Here is a 19,347-nt window from a genome sequence, read left to right on the forward strand (position 1 = left end):
CCCGATCCGCCTTTGTGTGGGAAAACTAGATTGGGGACCTAAACCATTCTGTTTCAATAATACTTGGTTCAAGCATGAAGATTTTAATGCCTTCTTTATTAAGGAGTGGAAGGGAATGGAGTTTAGAGGAAGGGGGGATTTTGTGATTGTGAAAAATTAAAAAAGTTGAAGGAGCGTCTCCGGGAGTGGAATAGGGATGTGTTCGGTTGGATTGATTTGAGGGTGGAGGAGGAGGCGGCAAAGATAAATGCTATTGATAGGGAGTTAGAGTTGAATATGGGAGAAGAAGTGGATGATGTAGTAGAGGTTAGAAGGAAGGCGACTAAAGATTTTTGGGATTACCTTAACTTTAAAGAAAGTATGATTAGGCTAAAGTCTCGAAATCTTTGGTTAAGGGAGGGTGATAGGAATACAAAATTTTTCCATAACTCTTTGAAGGAGCGTAATAGGCGTAAAGCTATTACTTCTTTGGAGACTCCTAATGGTCGGGTAGAAGGAGTTGAGAATATTAAGGAGGAGGTTAAAAGACACTTTTTTGAATTCTATAAGGAGGAGGATAGTGAGAGGCCGATTCCGGAGGGTCTTGAGCTTAGAGCCATTGAGGAGGATGAGGTGACTTGGTTGGAGAGAAGGTTTTCGGAAGAAGAGATTAAAGAGGCGGTGTGGTCGTGTGATGGGAACAAAAGCCCCGGACCGGATGGTTTTACTTTAGAATTCTTTAAAAGAAATTGGGAGGTCTTAAAGGAGGAGGTGTTCTCTTTTGTTGAGGACTTTTACGAAAAGGCAAAACTCACCAAAGCTTGCACTTCTTCTTTTATCACGCTTGTGCCTAAAGTCAAAAATCCTCAAGCCTTGCATGAATTTCGACCTATTTGTTTGGTGGGTAGCTTGTATAAGATATTGGCTAAGTTGTTGGCTAATAGACTTAAGAAGGTTATTGGAAAGCTAGTTTCTAAGAATCAATCGGCTTTCATAGAAGGAAGAAATATAGTAGATGGTATACTTGTTGTGAATGAGGTGTTGGACTTAGCCAAAAGAGAAAAGCGGAGTTGTGTAGTGTTGAAAGTCGATTTTGAAAAGGCTTATGATAGAGTAAGTTGGAATTTCGTTAGGTATATCTTCAAGAGGATGGGTTTCGGTAGTCGGTGGTTGAGGTGGATGGAGTGTTGCATCTTTACTAATTCCTTGTCCGTCCTTGTAAATGGGAGTGCAACCAAAGATTTTAGGGTGGAGAAAGGCCTTAGGCAAGGTGACCCCTTGTCTCCGTTTGTGTTTGTCTTAGTAATGGAGGTCCTAACGGCTTTAATGAAGAGGTCTAAGGAGCTAGGGGAGTTCCGTGGTTTTAAATACAAAGAAGACAAGGAGGTTTATTTACTTCAATTTGCGGATGATACCATAGTCTTGGCCGAAGGAGATACCGGGAACTTGTGGAGTTTGAAGGCTATTCTAAGAGGTTTTGAAATGATGTCGGGGATGAGGATCAACTTTCATAAGAGTAACATTTATGGAGTTAATGTAGGAGATTGGTATTTAGAAGCGGCTTCGTCATTCCTATCTTGCAAAGTGGATTCTCTACCTTTCAAATTTCTTGGTGTTAGAGTGGGAGAAAGTCCTAGGAAATTCGCGATGTGGAAGGATCTTTTGGAGATGCTTAGGAATCGTTTGAATGGGTGGAGAGGTAGATTCCTTAGTATGGCGGGGAGGGTGGAGTTGGTGAATTCGGTCCTTAACGCTATTCCCATTTATGCGTTATCCGTTTACAAAGCTCCTAAGAAGGTGTTGGAAGAAATAAGAAGTATTCAAAGTAAGTTTCTTTGGGGCGGAGATAATAGTAAGAAGAGTATTCATTGGGTTGGATGGGATGTGGTTTGCAAAAGTAGAAAGGAAGGAGGTTTGGGAGTAAAAAATGTGGAGATAATGAATGTAGCGTTGGTTAGCAAATGGAAATGGCGTATTTTAACGGAGAAGGAAGCGGTGTGGCAAGATTTGTTAGAAGCTAGATATGGCAATCCGAAGCTAAAAGTGTTGATAGGGGACAAATCGGTTTTGAACAAAAAAGATTCTCATTGGTGGAGAGATTTGATTATGTCGGATAATTACGAGAGGCTTCTCTTTGACCATTTTACTAGTGCTATAAAGAGTAAAATTGGTAATGGAGAGTCTTCTCCTTTGTGGTATGCCTCTTGGGTGGGACAAAGATCGTTGATGGAATCTTTTCCCGAGCTGTTTTCCTTGTCCGTAAACCATTTGGTTTCTGTTAATTATGCAGGTGATTTTATTGAGGGAGAGTGGCAATGGGACTTTGCGAAATGGTTTGGAGAGGGGACGGTGGCAGCAAAAGAAGCAGTAGCGATTCAGCAAAGAAATGGCCAGCGGAGTGGTACGGTGCCAGCTGCGGTTTCTATGTCTGAGGAAGAAGTTGCTGCCAGCGCAAACAGCAGAAGTGGCGGTAACACAGCAGAGGCGGGTTCTGCTAGACAACACAGCAGAAATGGTGAATCTATGGTGTCTGGGCAGCAACTTAAGGAGATGTTGCAGAAACTATTGGAGCTGCTTGACCGAGTTGCTGTCAAGGAGTTCGGAGAGGATAGCTTCTCGTGGGAACGGAATCCGAATGGTGTTTTTTCTGTTAAATCATGCTATGATTTTTTCAAGACTTCTCTTTTCGGGCCTCCATTGGATAGTAAGAAGGTATTGGCGTTAAACTATCTTTGGAAGTGTAAAGTCCCGCCGAAAATTCTAGTCTTTGGGTGGAGATTTATACACGAAAGGTTAGCCACTAGGGATCAATTGGTTAGAAGGAGAGTGTTGGTGGAAGGAGTGAATTCTTTATGTCCTCTTTGTTTGGAGAAGGAGGAATCTCAATCTCATATTTTCTTCTCTTGTGACATTACTTCACACATTTGGAGAAGGGTGTTTATGTGGTTAGAGTTAGCCAACCTATTAACCCTCGAGGAGTTGGGTGATTTTTTCTACAATTATGAGAAGATCCCTTGTTTAAATAAGAGAATGATTGTGGCCTACGTTTGGCTTGCTACGATTTGGTCGATATGGTCTAAGCGTAATGCGGTGATCTTTAGAGAGGAATCGTATAGCTTTAATGAGTGTATGTCGGTGATTATTCACATCTCTTGGAGGTGGTTATCTTCTCTTCATAAGAAGGTGAATTTATGTAATTTTTATCTTTGGAATATTCGACCTCTTGATTGTTTTGTGAGGTAGGAGCTTTCCTTTTGTTTTATGGGGTTGGAGCATCCCTTTTGCTCCTAGTATTCCATTTGCTTATTTAAAAAAAAACACCTAGGCGCCATTTCATTTGGCTCCTATGTGTTGGGGCTTTTTTTTCTTCAAAATTAATTTGTTTCGGGTATTTTCGCGCAAAGTTTTTGATTCCGGTATTATATTTTCGTAAAAACGTCTGATAAACCGAGTTCGTAAAATTCTTAGTAACCCTAAATAATGTTTGCGTTGTCAATTGCGGTATTTTACTAAAGCACACTTTATTGATGAAAGACTTAGGAAAGGTTACAATAGGTGGTAAAGAAATTGATATATTGTCGAAAAAAATACAAAGTAGATTAAAATTGCGACGAGGTCGAGCCACGATTAGGGCATCTTTTTCTATTGTGCCCCACCTGATGACAAATGATGCATTTTCTTTCCATTTTGTCGTGGACGTCAATTTCGGTTCTAATCCGCGAACTATTGGGGCGACCCTTTTTCTTCCGCTGCATTGCGTCATTATGCCAAACTACCTCCCCATCATACTCAGGCCAGTAATCCTCCTTGGCTACCACTGGAAACGCAGCACTGTACACTCGGAGCAATGTCTGAGCCTTTTAAATTGGAGACAGTAGTGATTTTGCGTCGCGGTGCACAATTGCACATGCAACTATGACTTGTGAGCAAGGCATACGAAAAGCTTGAAACCTTCCACACTCGCACCAATGTTCGTCTAGCAGAACCCTATATTGTTGTCTTGGCAAACCCTTATTGTGGTCAATTGTTTCGCGAACACTGAACGTGCGGTTGAATCGGTCGAAAGAAGTTACCTGATGAGTGTTTGCTTTTCCTGATTGCTCTTGCATAAATTTCATGCAACTATCACTTAAAAGTTGACCAGATTGTCTAACATCACCCCACTTCCTGCCTCTCGTTAAGAATAGAGAAGCCATCCTAAAGTAGGTTGCCTCCACTAGTGTTGTGATATGAAGGTTACGAATGCCTTTGAAAACTCCATTCATGGATTCTACCAGATTTGTCGTCATATGGCCCCATCGCACGCCTTTGTCATAAGCCCTTGTCCATTTCTCCCTAGAAAGGTTATCTATCAAACTTCCCGCATCTGGATTTGTCAGTACAATCTCACTCCGATAATGCTGGAATGTGGGTTAGGTTAATGCATAACCAGCACTAACCAGGGCCTTCCTAAGCTGTCTATCCTTGATCTCCCGTGTAACACCCTTCTAAACCCCGCAGCAAATTTTAAACAATTATATCAGAGTAAAACGTAAACACAAGGGTGCCACAATTATTTAAAATAAATCAACCAATCATAGTCAAGTCATGCTTCATTAGGAAACGGTTCACCAAATCATAATCATGTTTATCACAGCGGAATAAGAAACATCATCAAATACATCCAATGGAATCATAATCCAACACCAAATAGACTAGATTAATTTCATAAAAACTCTATAACTATCGTTCCCCAGTGTTACAGATCAGAGCATGACCGACACGACTCAACATAACCGGATAAACTCTATGAGTCATCCTCACCAAGCACTAATGTCGCTACTCCTCAATCTGAAAATGACAACATGTAAGGGTGAGTCTCATTCTCAATTAGTAAATATTATGCAAATCATAAGCAACAAGCATCATAATATATCGTTCACCCAATCATACATATTCAGATTCACATCTATTATTCATTAATTCACACATTAATAGATTACAACACATACTACAGAAATCCATACAATCATGTTACAACAAAATGCATATGACACAACTGACACTATGCATGTGGTACCAATAAACCGTGGAATCAATCCACCTAACCGATCTACGCCTCATCGAGATACGGCCCACCGACACAATTTCCGCCCAATGGGAAATATGTCCACCAACGATCCACTCATCACCGGGATCCAACATCAATGCATATGAATGAATGAAACACAAATAACATACTTAAAACACACCGAATCACGATGAACAACTCATCTCAACACCACATCACCGAATAAGTATGTACATGTTTTCAATATCATTCAAATAGTCATGCATCCATCACAATCATAATAATAATCACAACCAATTCATCATCACATCAAACACATTGTCACACCTATCTCATATGCAGACAATGTTCAATTCTCATCAAATAATTAAATCGAGTTTTTAAAGAAATAAAGTCGCCTAATGCCAATATTCATCATTCATCATATAAAACATTTAATTACTTGCCCAACGCCCAAAACGGCACTAAGAAATGATTCACGGATCAAAAGATACGTTATTTTGAAGTTTGGAAAAATTCACACACAACAAGGTTCGCTCAGCGGAGCAAGGCAGGAGCGAAATCCTTCAGACCCCCGCTCAGCGGACCTCAAGCAACGTCAAACAGAAGCGAACTACGTTGGGACCTCCGTTCAGCGGACCCCCCTCCGCTCAGCGGACCTACGATTTCAGCAAACCCCAAGTCTGCGACAGACCCTGCGATTCCACATCCTTTTCACCCAAAAACGATTCCAGACATCACATACAGGCATATAATCATCATACATTCAATTATACACCATAAAACATCATCCAAACTCATTATTAACCAAATAGTACTCACAATTATCATCAATTCAATCCAATTATAACACCCTAACCTAACAATCCCAATATCTAATTGAACCAAACCATACATCAATCTACCTATCACCTAAGACCACATAAGAGATACTAAAAGGAAGAGTCCCCCCTTACCTCGATGAATTTCTTGAATGCTCTCGTTCCGGTTTCACGTTCTTGCCTCTTCCTCTTCTCTTGCTCTTTTCACGTGTTCTTCCTTTTCCCCAAATGGTTCCTTTTTTCTTTATTTTATGAAAAATAAAATAAAATAAGTTAACCACAACTTGGTAAAAGGCCTAACTAATTAGCACCCCTCTTTTACTATCACCACACCATAAGCCCAATAGCTCTTACTCCCTCATTTTCCAATTAAATCCAATTAAAATACTAAAATTCCAATTATTTAATTTAAATCCAAATTAAATTAATAAACTGAAATTATGGGTGTTACAACTCTCCCCCACTAAAAGAGTTTTCGTCCTCGAAAACATACCTTAGACGAAAAGTTCCGGGTAAGAGTCCTTCATCTGGCTCTCTAACTCCCATGTAACATTTCCACCGGCTGGTCCTCCCCAAACCACTTTCACCGTTGCTATATCTTTACCTCGCAACTGCTTCACTTTACGATCTTCAATTCTCATAGGTAATGTCTCTACAGTCAGATTATCTCGTACCTGTATATCATCTACCTGAATCTCATGAGACGGATCCGCAATGTATTTCCTCAACTGGGATACATGGAACACATCATGCAAATTAGCGAGTGCAGGCGGTAAAGCAATCTGATAAGCAACCTTCCCAATCTTCTTAGTAATCTGAAATGGACCAATGAAACGCGGAGTTAACTTCTTCGACTTCAAGGCTCTCCCAATACCAGTCATCAGAGTAACTCGCATGAATACATGATCTCCTTCCTCAAATTCAATATCCTTCCTTCTCTTGTCATGGTAACTTTTCTGACGACTCTGAGAAGCTCTCATCTTCTCCTGAATCATCTTGATCTTTTCTGTAGTTTGTTGCACAATCTCCGGTCCAACTACCGTATTTTCTCCAGATTCGTACCAACACAAAGGTGTTCTACATCTCCTTCCATACAATGCTTCAAACGGAGCCATACCAATACTCGAATGATAACTATTGTTGTAGGTAAATTCAACCAAAGTTAAATAACTATCCCAAGCACCACCTTTCTCTAATACACAAGCTCGTAGCAAATCCTCTAACGATTGAATCGTTCTCTCCGTCTGACCATCTGTCTGCGGATGATAAGCAGAACTCAACCTCAACTTAGTACCTAAGGCTTCCTGCAATCCTGTCCAGAACTTAGAAGTAAATCTCGGATCTCTATCCGACACAATACTAGCCGGAACACCATGTAAACTCACTATCTTCTCAAGATACAACTGAGCCAACTTCTCCATCGGATAATCCATTCTTATTGGAATAAAGTGAGCAGATTTCGTCAACCTGTTTACAATAACCCAGATAGAATCACAATTCTTGCTCGTTCTAGGTAAACCAGATACAAAGTCCATAGAAATTCCATCCCACTTCCAATCCGGAACAAACAACGGTACCATCAATCCAGACGGTTTCTGATGTTCAATTTTCGACTTCTGACAAATTAAACAAGCATAAACAAACTCAGCAATTTCCTTCTTCATTCCAGGCCACCAAAATAACTTCTTCAAATCATGATACATCTTGGTAGCACCAGGATGAATGCTCAATCCATTCTGGTGTCCTTCTTCCAGAATACTCTTTCTGATCTCAGCAACATCGGGTACACACACTCGGTCTCCAAACCTTATGACACCATTCTCGTCAATTCGGAATTCACCTCCTCGACCTTGGTTAATCAATGTCAACTTATCTACCAATCCAACGTCAGATTTCTGTCCGTTTCTAATTTCTTCAAGGATACTATTAGTTAACTTTAACATCCCCAACTTAACGCTATTAGAAGTACTTTCGCATACTAAACTCAAATCTCGGAATTGCTCAATTAATTCCAATTCTCGCACCATTAGCATAGACATATGCAATGACTTCCTGCTCAATGCATCAACAACAGCATTTGCTTTACCAGGATGGTAATTCAAACCGAAATCATAGTCCTTCAAAAATTCTAACCATCTTCTCTGCCTCATATTAAGCTCTTTCTGATCGAAGAGATACTTCAGACTCTTATGATCGCTGAATACCTCAAATCGAGAACCATAAAGATAATGTCTCCATAGCTTCAATACAAACACAACAGCCGCCAATTCCAAATCATGAGTTGGATAATTCCTTTCATGAATTTTCAACTGTCTTGAAGCATAAGCTACTACCTGCTTATCTTGCATCAAAACACCACCTAAACCCATCAGTGAAGCATCACAGTACACATTAAAAGACTTCGCTGGATTAGGCAAAATTAAGATCGGAGAACTTGTCAACCTCTTCTTCAACTCTTGAAAACCTTTTTCACATTCTGAATCCCATACAAATACTTGTCCTTTTCTTGTTAACTTAGTCATTGGTAATGCCAACTTCGAAAATCCTTCAATGAACTTTCTATAGTAACCTGCCAGACCAAGAAAACTACGAATCTCTAAAGCATTCTTCGGCGTCTCCCACTGAGATACTGCTTCTACCTTCATAGGATCCACTGCGATACCGTCCTTCGTAATTACATGGCCAAGAAAACTTACTTCCTTCAACCAGAATTCACATTTAGACAATTTCGCATACAATATCTTCTCCTTCAATAACTCCAACACTATTCTTAAATGATCTGCATGTTCTTCATCACTCTTCGAGTAAATCAGAATGTCGTCAATGAACACTACCACGAACTTGTCAAGATACGGGTGAAATATCCTGTTCATATACTCCATGAAAACACCCGGTGCATTAGTAACACCAAATGGCATAACAGAATATTCATAGTGTCCATACCTCGTTCGGAATGCCGTCTTCTGAATATCTTCCGCCTTCACACGAATTTGGTGATATCCAGACCTCAGATCAATCTTGCTAAACACACAAGCTCCAACCAACTGGTCCATCAAGTCGTCAATCCTCGACAAAGGGTATCGATTCTTGATTGTCACTTTGTTCAGTTGTCTATAATCAACACATAGCCTCATTGAACCTTCTTTCTTCTTAACCAATAGTACCGGCGCACCCCACGGTGACACACTAGGACGAATAAACTTCTTCTCCAACAATTCCTCTAACTGTTTCTTCAGTTCAGCCAATTCCGATGCCGACATGCGATACGGTGCCATCGACACAGGACTAGTTCCAGGAATCAATTCTATAGCGAACTCCACTTCTCTTTCAGGTGGCAGCTCACTAACATCTTCTGGAAACACTTCCGGATACTCATTCACTACCCGTAGCTCACCAGTGATATCGCCCCCTTTCACTTCCATCGAGGAGCACAACATAAATACCACCGCTCCATCATTGACAGCCAAATTCATCCGTTTGACTGTCATAGTCAAATCCTCAACACTAACCTCTTCAGGAAAGATAACCGTCTTCGTAAAGCAATTGATATGAACTCGATTAAATTGCAACCAGTTCATCCCCAAAATGACGTCAAGTTGTTCAAGAGGAAGGCATACTAAATCCATTCCAAACTTCCTACCAAGTATGTCAACAGGACAGTTCAAACAAGCAAAAGAAGTAGTTACTGAACCCGACGCAGGAGTGTCAATAACCATACTTCCATGAATAACAGATATTTCTAATCCCAATCGTTTAGCACAATCCATTGAAATGAACGAATGAGTCGCTCCAGTATCAATAATGGCAACTAAAGGTGTGTCATGGATAAAACACGTACCTTTAATTAGACGATCTCCTGGAGTAGCCTCTGACCCAGACAAGGCAAAGACCTTTCCACTAGCCTGATCCTTCTTCGGTTTAGTGCAGTGCGGACTGATGTGACCCTCTTCGCCGCAATTGTAGCAAGTCACAATCTTCATCCTACAATTTGAAGCAATATGACCCGCCTTACCACACTTGAAGCATTTCTTCTCTCCACTCTTGCACTCATTCCTTCTATGCCCAGTCTCACCACAGTTGTAGCACCTAACGGGAGCACCAGAATCTCCCCCACTAGGCCTCTTCCAATCCCCAGCTCTAGGGTTTCCTCTACCATATGGCTTACCTCTATCCATAGGCTTCTTACCTTTCTTGTCAACCAACTCGCGAGAGTGAGATGACTTCAGCTTAAGGTTATCCTCTTCGAAGATCCTACTACAGTCCACTTAATCGACAAATCGCTGAATTCTCTGGTACCTGATCCCTTGCTTGATCTCATCACGAAGACCATTCTCAAACTCGATGCACTTTGAGAATTCACTAGCCTCGTCATTGTTGTAGTGAACGTAGTACTTTGCCAACTCGACAAATTTCGAAGCATACTCTGGTACTGTCATATTACCCTGAGTCAGCTCCAAAAATTCAATCTCTTTCCTGCCTCAAACGTCTTCAGGAAAATACCTCCTCAGAAACTCTCTCTTGAACACAGCCCAGGAAATAGCTACACCATCAGCATCCAATTCAGCCCTGGTAGCCATCCACCAGTCATCAGCCTCTTCGGACAACATATGAGTACCATACCTCACTTTCAGGTTCTCAGCACACTCGATGACTCTGAAAATCCTCTCGATCTCCTTAAGCCATTTCTGAGCACCTTCAGGATCATGTGTACCCTTGAACAACGGAGGATTGTTCCGCTGAAAACTGTTCAGCTGCCTGTCAGCACCAATACCAGCTTCGTTTACATTCCCTCCAAGTACACCAGCAATCATGCCCAGAGCCTCAGCAATCGCATCGTCATTTCTTCCTCCCCTTCCTTCCATTGTTCTGCTAAATATAAAACAATATTCATTAGAACAAGATGTATCGATAGTGTCAACCTTACACTATTCGCATACAAGGGATTAACTGACACTAAGACTCTGACTCAAACGACCGACTATGCTCTGATACCACAATTGTAACACCCTTCTAAACCCCGCGGCAAATTTTAAACAATTATATCAGAGTAAAACATAAACACAAGGGTGCCACAATTATTTAAAATAAATCAACCAATCATAGTCAAGTCATGCTTCATTAGGAAACGGTTTACCAAATCTTAATCATGTTTATCACAGCGGAATAAGAAACATCATCAAATACATCCAATGGAATCATAATCCAACATCAAATAGACTAGATTAATTTCATAAAAACTCTATAATTATCGTTCCCCAGTGTTACAGATCAGAGCATGACCGACACGACTCAACATCACCAGATAAACTCTATGAGTCATCCTCACCAAGCACTAATGCCGCTACTCCTCAATCTGAAAATGACAACATGTAAGGGTGAGTCTCATTCTCAATTAGTAAATATTATGCAAATCATAAGCAACAAGCATCATAATATATCGTTCACCCAATCATACATATTCAGATTCTCATCTATTATTCATTAATTCACACAATAATAGATTACAACACATACTACAAAAATCCATACAATCATGTGTCATACCCCAAAATTTGCCCTCCTCTGCTTATCTTCAATGGCTCAAGTCACTCTCTCCTATTCAAAATTAGGGTTTGCATTGCATCAAAGGATTTTGAACCTCTGAGGCACCAAATGGATCTCTAAGTGTCTCACACGTATCAATGCACCTCCTTGTCAAAAGTCAAGCTTCTATTCCAAGGATTGGTCACTCAATGGCTCAGACGACTAATAATCGGCTGTGTTGACCTAAAAGTCAACTATAGTCAAAATGCAGTCAAACTTCAAGATTTTTGGTCAATATCAAGTACGTGAGATTATATCCATCATTTGATCAAAAGTTGATCATGATCCATCAACAGAAACTCGGAAATGAACAAGTGCAAAGGTTCAAATTAGGGTTTTTTAAGGAGAAAGTCAACTCAACTTTGACTGGCCATAACTTTCACATGGAGCATCAAAAATTCCCCAACCAAAGCCTATTCTCAAGGAAATTTCATCCTCTACAACTTTGATGTTGGGCCCGAAGTCAAGAAATGCACCATTTGGGAGATATGGACAAGAACATTACAGGTCCTCCGAAAAGTCAACGTAAAAGACCCTTTGAGTCAAAGCTCATAACTGGAGCGTGGAAGCTTCAATCAAGATGAAACAAAAAAGGTCATTTAGAGGACACTTTGGCCTTTCTAAAATGATCAAGAACGCATTCATATGATTAAAATTGAGAGAGATGCGCATGGTTAAAGTTGGGCGATTTTCAAGATGTGCATGAAAACCCTAATTGTTCAAAACATGGTTTTCAGACTAATGGGCCTAGACTTTTGATTTCAAATATGACCAAGGCCCATAAAAGGACTCTTGAACCTTTTATTTTATTTTTATTACATTTATTTTTGTTTAATTGAATTTTTATTCATTTTAACATTTATAAATTATATAAAGATGGAATAAAATGGTTTTAAAATCATGGATTGATTTTCCAATTAAGTTTCAATCATCCAATCATCATAATATTGATCAAAATTTCGTGCAAGAGGATTGGAAATAGAAGAGAACAAAAATAGAAAGTTTAGGTGCAAAATTCAATCAAATATGTAATCATCAAAGTGTAATATTTTATGGGATTTTTCTTCATACTTGCAACCCTAAAAGACCCTCATATATATACTAAAACATAGCAGCCAAGAGGGGGGACGAAAATTGGGACAAGGATTAGGGTTCCAAGCTTCTCAAAATTTCTAAGAAAGGTGAGGGATTCTTTTTGGCCGTTCCAGCCTCCTCCATGTCCGAACAACCATTCTAATCCCTCCTACAGGTAACATAGAGTAATAATGACGTATTGACCGTGTCCCATGCTGCCCAATACGTGAGCCTCATGTTCATACTATCTCACTCATGTTTAACTTTCGTTTTTGATATATTGTTGCGTTTTAATTCGATCTAACCATTCCTTTGAGTTCCTGGATTGATTCTAAGAAGGTTTGAAGAGGTTGGACGTAACTATCACGCTTGGAACGAGTTCCACCATTATTAGGGCATGATGAAAGTTCTTCTTCGTATTCATATTTCCAGAGGTTTTTTAGGCAAAAATAAAGGTGTGTTCATGATCAGGGGACTTTGATTGGAGGATCTGGGTGCTATATAGGTTCAGACAGCATCGTTCATGGCCGCTTGGAGGTCACGAAATTTAAAGGGAAGAACCTGCGAAAATCCGCAGGTAATTCCGTAGGTATGTTCGCGGCAGAATCCGCAGGTACGCGGGAGGAAGACAATGAACAGTGCCAGGCCCTTGTTGACTGCGCGTGTCTCTTGCTAAATCGATAGTCAACATTCTCTTTCTCCCTCGTGCAACATGATTGGCCAAATCACACATGATGCTGGAGCCCTCACACTCTTCCCACACGTGATTGGATCATATCCCCATACACTGGGCCCCACATTGACTGTTGGTTTGAATTTCTTATGTTTCGTTTTTGATATTTGTTGTTTTCAAGTGAACTAACTCATAAGCAAGGCACGCAGCAGGGACGGTTAGGAGGCTTGTTGGTAACATAAAGGTGCTGGGATCGAATCCCTGCTGTACTAATTTAATTTTTACAAGATCTTTCTACATGATCCAGCGTAGCGTACCTCACAACAGCCACCATATGTCCTCATTCATGCACCACAGGATCTTCTACAATCCTAATCTAACGTACGCAAGGCAAGCATATCGTACAGGATCAACACCCAGGTTTTATTTAATATAATTATTTATTTTGTTATTTAACTATTTAGATTTAAATAATAAATAATTGTATTTGATTTAATTTATTTATATAATTAGGATAATTAATATTAGGACTATTTCCCGACTATTCGACTACTCGTTTTAAATTAGTCTAATTAATTTTAATTATAATAAAAAACCCTTATAAATACATTAAGATATTAGGGTTTGCTCCATCCCATTTGCCCAGAGTATCAAAGATATTAGGATTTAATTTATTATTCGTTCCGACTAAATCTATTGGTCGCGATGGTTAATAATCGATTAATTTAATTAATCAAATCTTATAAATTAAAATTCAAATAAATTTATTTTGCTAAATGGTTTTAACCATCTTATTGGTTATGATGATTAGCATATTTCCCCTTATCAATTCGTTATTATTTGTAATCGAAACTATCGGTTATGAGGGGTAACGATAAATTAATAAATTAATAATTAAAATACATCAATTTGCTTAAAGTGATAATCGAATCAATCGATTAGAATTGCCAGCAATCCTTTACTAATCTGTTAACTATGGCGATCGAATCTATTGATCGTTGCGGTTGATAGTGCCATATCAAATCAGGGTTGTACGCCCAAACAACTAAAACACACTAAACCACGACACTACGGATCTTTATCCTAGGCAATTCAAAATGCCTTTCAAATCAAATTCAAACTACGATAGGCCATTCAAAAAGCCTTCAAACCATTCAAATCAAACTCTATGGCGTACAACCCTGTCCCCGAACTACGTTGACTCTGATTCTCCATAAGGAGATACGTAGGCACTTGGCAACAAGGCGAGTCCCCTTCCCTAAAATCTCAATTTTCCCCTTCCTTCAAACCCTAATCATGTCAATAACTAAAATTATTAACCCTATTCTGTTTGTCACTTTTCTTTATATTTTGCCACAAACCTTCATCTTTGAAATGTTAGCCTTTAGGAAAGGGTTGGGGGTGCCTAACACCTTCCCTCGACCTGAATATAGTATCTTACCCCGATCTCTATACTACGTAAGGTTTCCTATTCGCCTTGGTAGAATAGGTGGCGACTCTAAAGCTAAATTTTTAGGCAGGTTGCTACAGCTGGCGACTCTGCTGGGGACACTTAATAGTGAATTACTATGCTCCTAAGGTTTGAGAGGGTTTAGGTTTAGGTTTGTGGCAAACGGTTTAGGTTTTTGGCGAAATTGTCAGGGTTTGGCTAATTAGCCATATTTAGGGTTTATTTATTTTTGTAAATATTTAAATTTTTATTTATTCATTTATTCTTTCCAACTATTTATGTTAGTTAAATAAATATATTTATTTAAATAATCGCTGCTTTAATGCATTCTCAAAACTGCAAGCGGGCGGATTCCAAGGTTAGTTCTTAAATATTTAAATTTTATTTATTTATTTATTTATTTTCCTTCGCAATTTCATCACCGCAATTTAATTAAATATTTATTTAAATGAATATATTTTTTCCTACTATATCTGTTGGGTTATATAAAATTGTTGTTAAACCTTAAGTGTGGGAGTTAACTTTGAGACCAAAAGGGGACATGAATCGCCTTACGAGTCTCACTGATAACTCCACTCGGAGTGGGTTAGGTATTTGGAAAGGTCCGAAACGAAGCTTGACTTTGTGGAGGGCTGGACTGGATACTTAGCTGATCTCTCCGGGAACCTACCCCAAAAATTCGAACCTCATGGATAAAATGAGTTGTTCTAAAATCCGAAGAGACAAAAAGTCTCGGAGGCTACGAACGACCCCATGAGACCTTCTAGAACACTCCCATAAAAAGGTTGGCTCCCTAGAGCCCCCTACGTCGAACCTATGAACCTAGGACTTTCGTGCTCATGTGCTTATTATATGTTTGCAACTTATTTGCTTTGGATATCTATGCGTTTGGATTTTGCAGGTATCCCTACGTGGTCCCTAGCCTGTAGGGACTCTAATTTCTAAAAGACCGTGTCTTTCCCACGGAAGACATCACCATCTATGCATCCCCTAGCCTGTGGGGATTTTATTTTTATATCCTTGTATTCTTACAACTACGCGTCCTTCCCACGAAGGACATTTCCATTAACGCACGTCAATTGGCCTCTCGATGGCCATGCGATTCGGTGATTGTCGTGAACGGTCACCCCGTGCTTGCTACTACGTACTCCCTAGCATACAGGGATTTTCTGTTACATCCACGTGTTTCCACAATGACGCGTCCTTCCCCGAAGGACAACTTCACTAGCATGCGTTCGATTGGCCTCTCGATGGCTATGAAATCTAGTGACTGTCCTGAACGGTCACTCCATGCTTATTCCCGCGCACCCTCTAACTTGTAGAGTTTGGGATCTCCATTTACACATCACATCCCTAGCCTGTAGGGATTTCTCTTCGTCCATATCGTCCTTAGATAGGTTATGTTCCGCATAGAGAACCTTCCCACGAGGGACAAATTCATTGGTACACGTTGATTGGCCTCTCGATGGCCATGAGATTTAGTGACTATCTTGAACGGTCACTAGCCGCTATCTTCTGCATACTCTCGAATCCAAGGGATTTCCTTTAGCGTGTCATAACATTTATCCTGCAAAGATTCCAAGAGGGTCTAATGTCGCCTCTAAGGCCATCCCTAGGATCATATGTTACACGTCTGCATACACGGAGTTACAATACAAGGAGTCTCTCGCTTACGCGTGCATTGGCATTTTCATGCATTCATACATTCTCATTTGCATTTCTATCTTCGCCCGCATCCATACCAACCGTGCTAGCCGGTTTCCCGAAACTCAAAAAAAAATCAAAGGATCGTAGACTATGGAGCAAGGAGAATAAAAGATCTTAGTCTTGCTAAAGAAAAAGATGCCTCTCGCCATGCCAGCCGCATGTCCATGCCTTGTCATAACATGATTATGAATACAATAAAGGTTGTCATCGAGTAATGATTAGTTCAACAAAGAGTTCCCTCATAGATACACTCAAGATGTATCTAGTCATAAAGGGGTTCATCTTAGAACATATCAAACTTTCAAGGACGCTCTACGATAACCTGGGGTAAGGGTCAGTCCAATTGGGGCAATACCCTGAGCAAAGGTGCATGACTCCGATGGAGGGAATGCGACATATGTCAACCCCATACCAAAGGAAAAAGGGTTATAGGTGATACTATCCTTGGGAAAAGCAAAAGAGGTTCAGTCAAAGGAAGCTCATGAAGTTCCGATACGGCGAAAACCCACCGCTGACGGTTTATTCTCTACAGGTTTGACATGTCCAAAGAAGAATTCGAGGTTACCCTTTTACTTCTACAATTCTAAAGAGCTAAGGAGTAAAACAAGATCAGTGGATCTACAAAGGAGATTATCCCTAGGATCAATAGGTGTTTACCGTGCTCACAATTTCAACTCTACAATCGCTAAGTGTCGCTCAGGATAAAAGCTGTACCTTCGGATTAGCAATTCTAATGGGATGACCATGCAGGTTTTGGAATCAATTCATTCATTTCATTCACTCACTACTATGACTTTCCAGTCACACACTCCTATTTTTAGGGTTATTAACAAACTTGAGGGAGAATGACGAATACAAATGACTAAGTCCAGCTAAACGTATGCTTTCAAGGTAAGACCAAGCCGAGGATGTACAGGCATTGTTTCCATTCCCAAACAGTGGAGATATAAGGATGTTAATCCCTCGTTACCCCCTCGACCTGAATATAGTATCTTACCCCGATCTCTATACTACGTAAGGTTTCCTATTCGCCTTGGTAGAATAGGTGGCGACTCTAAAGCTAAATTTTTAGGCAGGTTGCTACAGCTGGCGACTCTGCTGGGAACTTTTTCAGGCGATCTTCTTTAAGACAAATTTCTATCTACTCTAAGAGCCTTTACAGGTGGTTTTCTCTAAGACAAATTGCTACCATTTCGATAAATCATTTCAGATAGTCTTCTTTAAGACAAACATTCACTTCCATTCCAAAAAGACCTTTTCAGGTAATCTTACATAAGACATTACTTTGTTCCACTCATTACGTCAACCAAAGCCAGCATAAGCATAGTCAGGGTATAAGTGCAAGCATGGAATAAACAAGTTCAATGGGTTTGAGGAGATAAAACCATGGGATTGCATCAGCATTAGCATACATGCATACGCATTAGCATTAGCATATACATATCACAAAAGCCCAATTTTTATTGGCAATCCAAACCAGTTCAAAGTCCAGTTCTCGTCCTGGAAAATCATTAAATCCAGTTCCCGTCTGGTAGTCAGTTCCCGTCTGACTATTACATCAAAATCCAAATCACACTACAAAAGCCTAGTCTCCAACCCTCGTGTTGTGAAAGGTGTATTTTCTCCGACCCTATAGTCGTGAGTCTCCAAAACAGGTGAATCTTTTTCATGCAGGTAAGTTCGCTAGAACTATAGCAGGCGATCACTCTTATGCAGGTACACTTGTCAGAACCATGGCAAGTAATTCCTTTGGTGCAGGCGAAGTTGCTATGAGCATAGCAAATTAGCCTAAAATGGTACAGGTAAATTCTGCGATAACACTCGCAGATAACCATGGTGGTACAGGTAAATTCTGCGATAACGCTCGCAGATAACCCTGTTGGTGCAGGTGAACTTGCTAGAACTATAGCAAGCAATCCTATTGGGGTCCACAAACTGCGGAAACTTACTAGAACTATAGTAAGTGGGGGTTCACAAACTACGGAAACTTACTAGAACTATAGTAAGTGGGGGTTCACAAACTGCGGAAGCTTGCTGACCATAGCAAGCCAATTACACAACCAACAGAAGGTCCTCGCTATTCCTTTTCAGGAACCTTTCCAGGAAGTCTTCTTCAAGACGTATTCCATCCTTTCTAGGAGCTTTTCCAGGCATACAAGATTTTTCAAACGATTCCTCAACTGGGTTTATCGCGTTAGTCCCTCGGCAGTGATATTCTCCAAAACTTCAATAACAATCAAAGGTGTCTTCTTTCTTTTCAGAATTACTAACACACTTCGATTTACATAAACTAACAATCATGCATCATTTCAACTTACATACTTCATTCATACATATTGCATATTGTAGCGGTAAAATGTGACTCGAGCGCAATCGCGCGCTCGGAGTACAACAGAGTCGCCACCGAACTTTATTTATTCCAAGAAGGAAAGGGAAAATATCGATAAAACCCACAGAATAAAAAGGAATGGATAAGATGGTCATTGCAACCAAATTAGGGTTCGGGAGTCGGTTAAGCAAGGGGAAGGTATTAGCACCCCTCACCTCCATCGTACTCGATGGGACCCATTTAGTTAGTTTAGTGTTTGAGTGTTAGCGTAATGTTTGTGTTCTTTAGCTTATTAATAGAGAAAAGATGAAAGAAATGTTTTTTAAGGTTTTTATTATTGTGAAGAAAAAAGAAAAGATTTTTTTATTATTATGAAGAAAAAGAAATGATTTTTTTTATTATTATGCTCGCCAAGACGTTTGTATCTTGTGCCTACGTATTCCCTCGTGCAATGGGAAAGTCAGAGCAATCGTAGTTCGGGCGAAGAACCACGAAAGTTTTTGTTGATTGATTTTAGCGAGAGGTACTCGATCGCTTTCAAATGGAAATACTACGCGCACATGGATATGACATCACTACAAGAATGGATGACTAAATCAAGATAAGACATGATTTTGGCCATCATCGCATTCGAGTGGAAGATATTCGATCTTCACATGTGGAAGTATGTTCGTATTGAAA

At 40.0% G+C, this 19,347-nt stretch overlaps 1 protein-coding gene across 1 annotated transcript in view; it reads left to right on the forward strand.

Moving 5' to 3' along the window:
* LOC131659474 (uncharacterized) overlaps positions 1 to 19,347 on the forward strand; it is a 30,404-nt gene that overhangs the window by 287 nt on the left and 10,770 nt on the right. The window contains exon 2 of the mRNA XM_058928662.1: positions 127 to 3,106. Within this exon, the coding sequence (XP_058784645.1) occupies positions 127 to 3,106 (2,980 nt within the window). The remainder of the gene's footprint in view (positions 1 to 126; positions 3,107 to 19,347) is intronic.

This window comes from Vicia villosa, linkage group LG3 (assembly GCF_029867415.1).
Source record: "Vicia villosa cultivar HV-30 ecotype Madison, WI linkage group LG3, Vvil1.0, whole genome shotgun sequence".
Lineage (NCBI taxonomy): Eukaryota > Viridiplantae > Streptophyta > Magnoliopsida > Fabales > Fabaceae > Vicia > Vicia villosa.